The sequence below is a fragment of the Nematolebias whitei genome, chromosome 15 (assembly GCF_014905685.2).
Source record: "Nematolebias whitei isolate Nwh7 chromosome 15, NemWhi1, whole genome shotgun sequence".
In the NCBI taxonomy this organism is placed as follows: domain Eukaryota; kingdom Metazoa; phylum Chordata; class Actinopteri; order Cyprinodontiformes; family Rivulidae; genus Nematolebias; species Nematolebias whitei.
Genome location: NC_056512.1, coordinates 30,521,940 through 30,523,539, shown reverse-complemented (window position 1 = coordinate 30,523,539; position 1,600 = coordinate 30,521,940). Strand labels below are relative to the sequence as shown.

The following is a 1,600-nucleotide window of genomic DNA, read 5'->3' as shown; positions in this document are numbered from 1 at the left end:
GTCCAGGATAATCAAGTGAGGCAACCAACAATCCAGTACCCACCTGTGAATGCTAGACCTCAAAGTCCTCCAGTGGCATTTGTCCAGGGAAATGAATTTGACCGTTCATCTAGATATGCCTCTCCACAAAATGGGCCCTCCCCTCAACGTCCAGTGACGCGTCAACGTTCTAAAGGATGGCTGGACTTTGTTTTTTCCAATTCTTTCGAAGATGAGGACTTCGACAACATGGACTTTCAGCCAGACAACTCTGTAATGGACATGGAGACTGAGACGATCTGGGTCCCTGCGATTGCTGAAGAACCACTCCCTCTTCCCCAAAAACCCAAAACTTATATTGTTCACTCTAAAAATGGCTACAAACGTGGAAGGGTTGTCCACACCAAAACCTTCTACTCTAATGATTACAAAAAGCCAAAAATTATTGAGAAGGTCAAGAGCTCCAAGCAGAAATTTTAAGACTATGCCAGGGTATGTCCACATGGTACCTAAAATTCTAGTGGTTGTAGGAAAATCCCCTAATGGTTCTGTGTGCTAGTTGTGAAATGCTTCTGTCCATAAAGTTGTACTATCTGCAGAATGTTCTGCCTTGAGGGGGGGATGCCCTTTTGTAAGAAATAAACTTGTTTTATAAAGTTGAGTATCTTTGTTTGTGCTTCCTATAAACATTTTAAAATGTTGACCTATACTTAACTTTTTATTTTTATATTTTCCTGTATCAACATGCGTATGCAGCTTTAAAACAAACTAGAATAGTCATTTCTGAAATTGACCTTTCTACAAAGGTTGCTAAATCCTAACGCATGCCTGATTCTGAGGGGAAAAGTGTAAAAGTACACTGTCAACATCTTGCAAGATGCAAACCATTTTGGGGTTAAGTTCATGGCTAGTGACATTATTTAATAAAAAAAAAAAAAAAAAATTGTAACTGAAGCTTTATGAATCGACTGCTATGGCATTTTGAAACCTTTAAACTATTCAATGTTTCTCTGACCAACCTTAACTTGTATGGGGCAAGCTGTCAAAACAGTTTATTCTAAAACCAAGTTTTCCATGGGGAAAACTGAATTCCTCAAGATTTTAAACTCTAGACAATTTGTTATTCCAATTTTTGCTGGCACACTTCTAGAAGCTGTCATCTATAAAATTGGATGACATGAAGTTAACTGTTCATGGCTGACTTTTTTTTTTTTTTAATGGAGATTTCTTCTTACGGAGGTGACTCAACCTCCCAGATATTTGAATGTGACAGAGCAAAGATTGCTTCAAAGTACATGGCAAGTATAAGTTTCTGGTGTATGAACCATTGTAACTGATCTCTCCATGCCATTTAATTTTATTTTTGTCTTGGATATTTTCGATATAGATGTGAACAATAGTGTTCTTACAAAATTGTTTGTGTGGGCTCCAAGATTACAAATTGCAGAGACTGAGATGCTTCGTGACTCCCCGCTTGTTTCATCGCCCACAATGGTCCTTTCCTGATTCTTTCCCCCTTGTTGCATGCTGCTCTGTTGAGCATGCATCGGGATATGCTGCTCTGTTGAGCATGCATCAGGATATGCTGCTCTATTGAGCATGGATCAGGATACGCTGCTCT

At 39.0% G+C, this 1,600-nt stretch overlaps 1 protein-coding gene across 4 annotated transcripts in view; it reads left to right on the top strand.

The window, feature by feature from the left end:
- The window catches only part of LOC119420977, a 1,548-nt gene extending 908 nt beyond the window's left edge, over positions 1-640 (top strand). For 2 of the 4 annotated variants that reach the window (XM_037688366.1, XM_037688365.1), the window contains exon 4: positions 1-640. In XM_037688366.1, coding sequence (XP_037544294.1) covers positions 1-459 — 459 coding nt within the window. In that variant the 3' untranslated portion in view covers positions 460-640. The other 2 variants (XM_037688363.1, XM_037688362.1) reach the window with 1 other exon arrangement.
- The last annotated feature ends 960 nt before the right edge of the window (positions 641-1,600 follow it).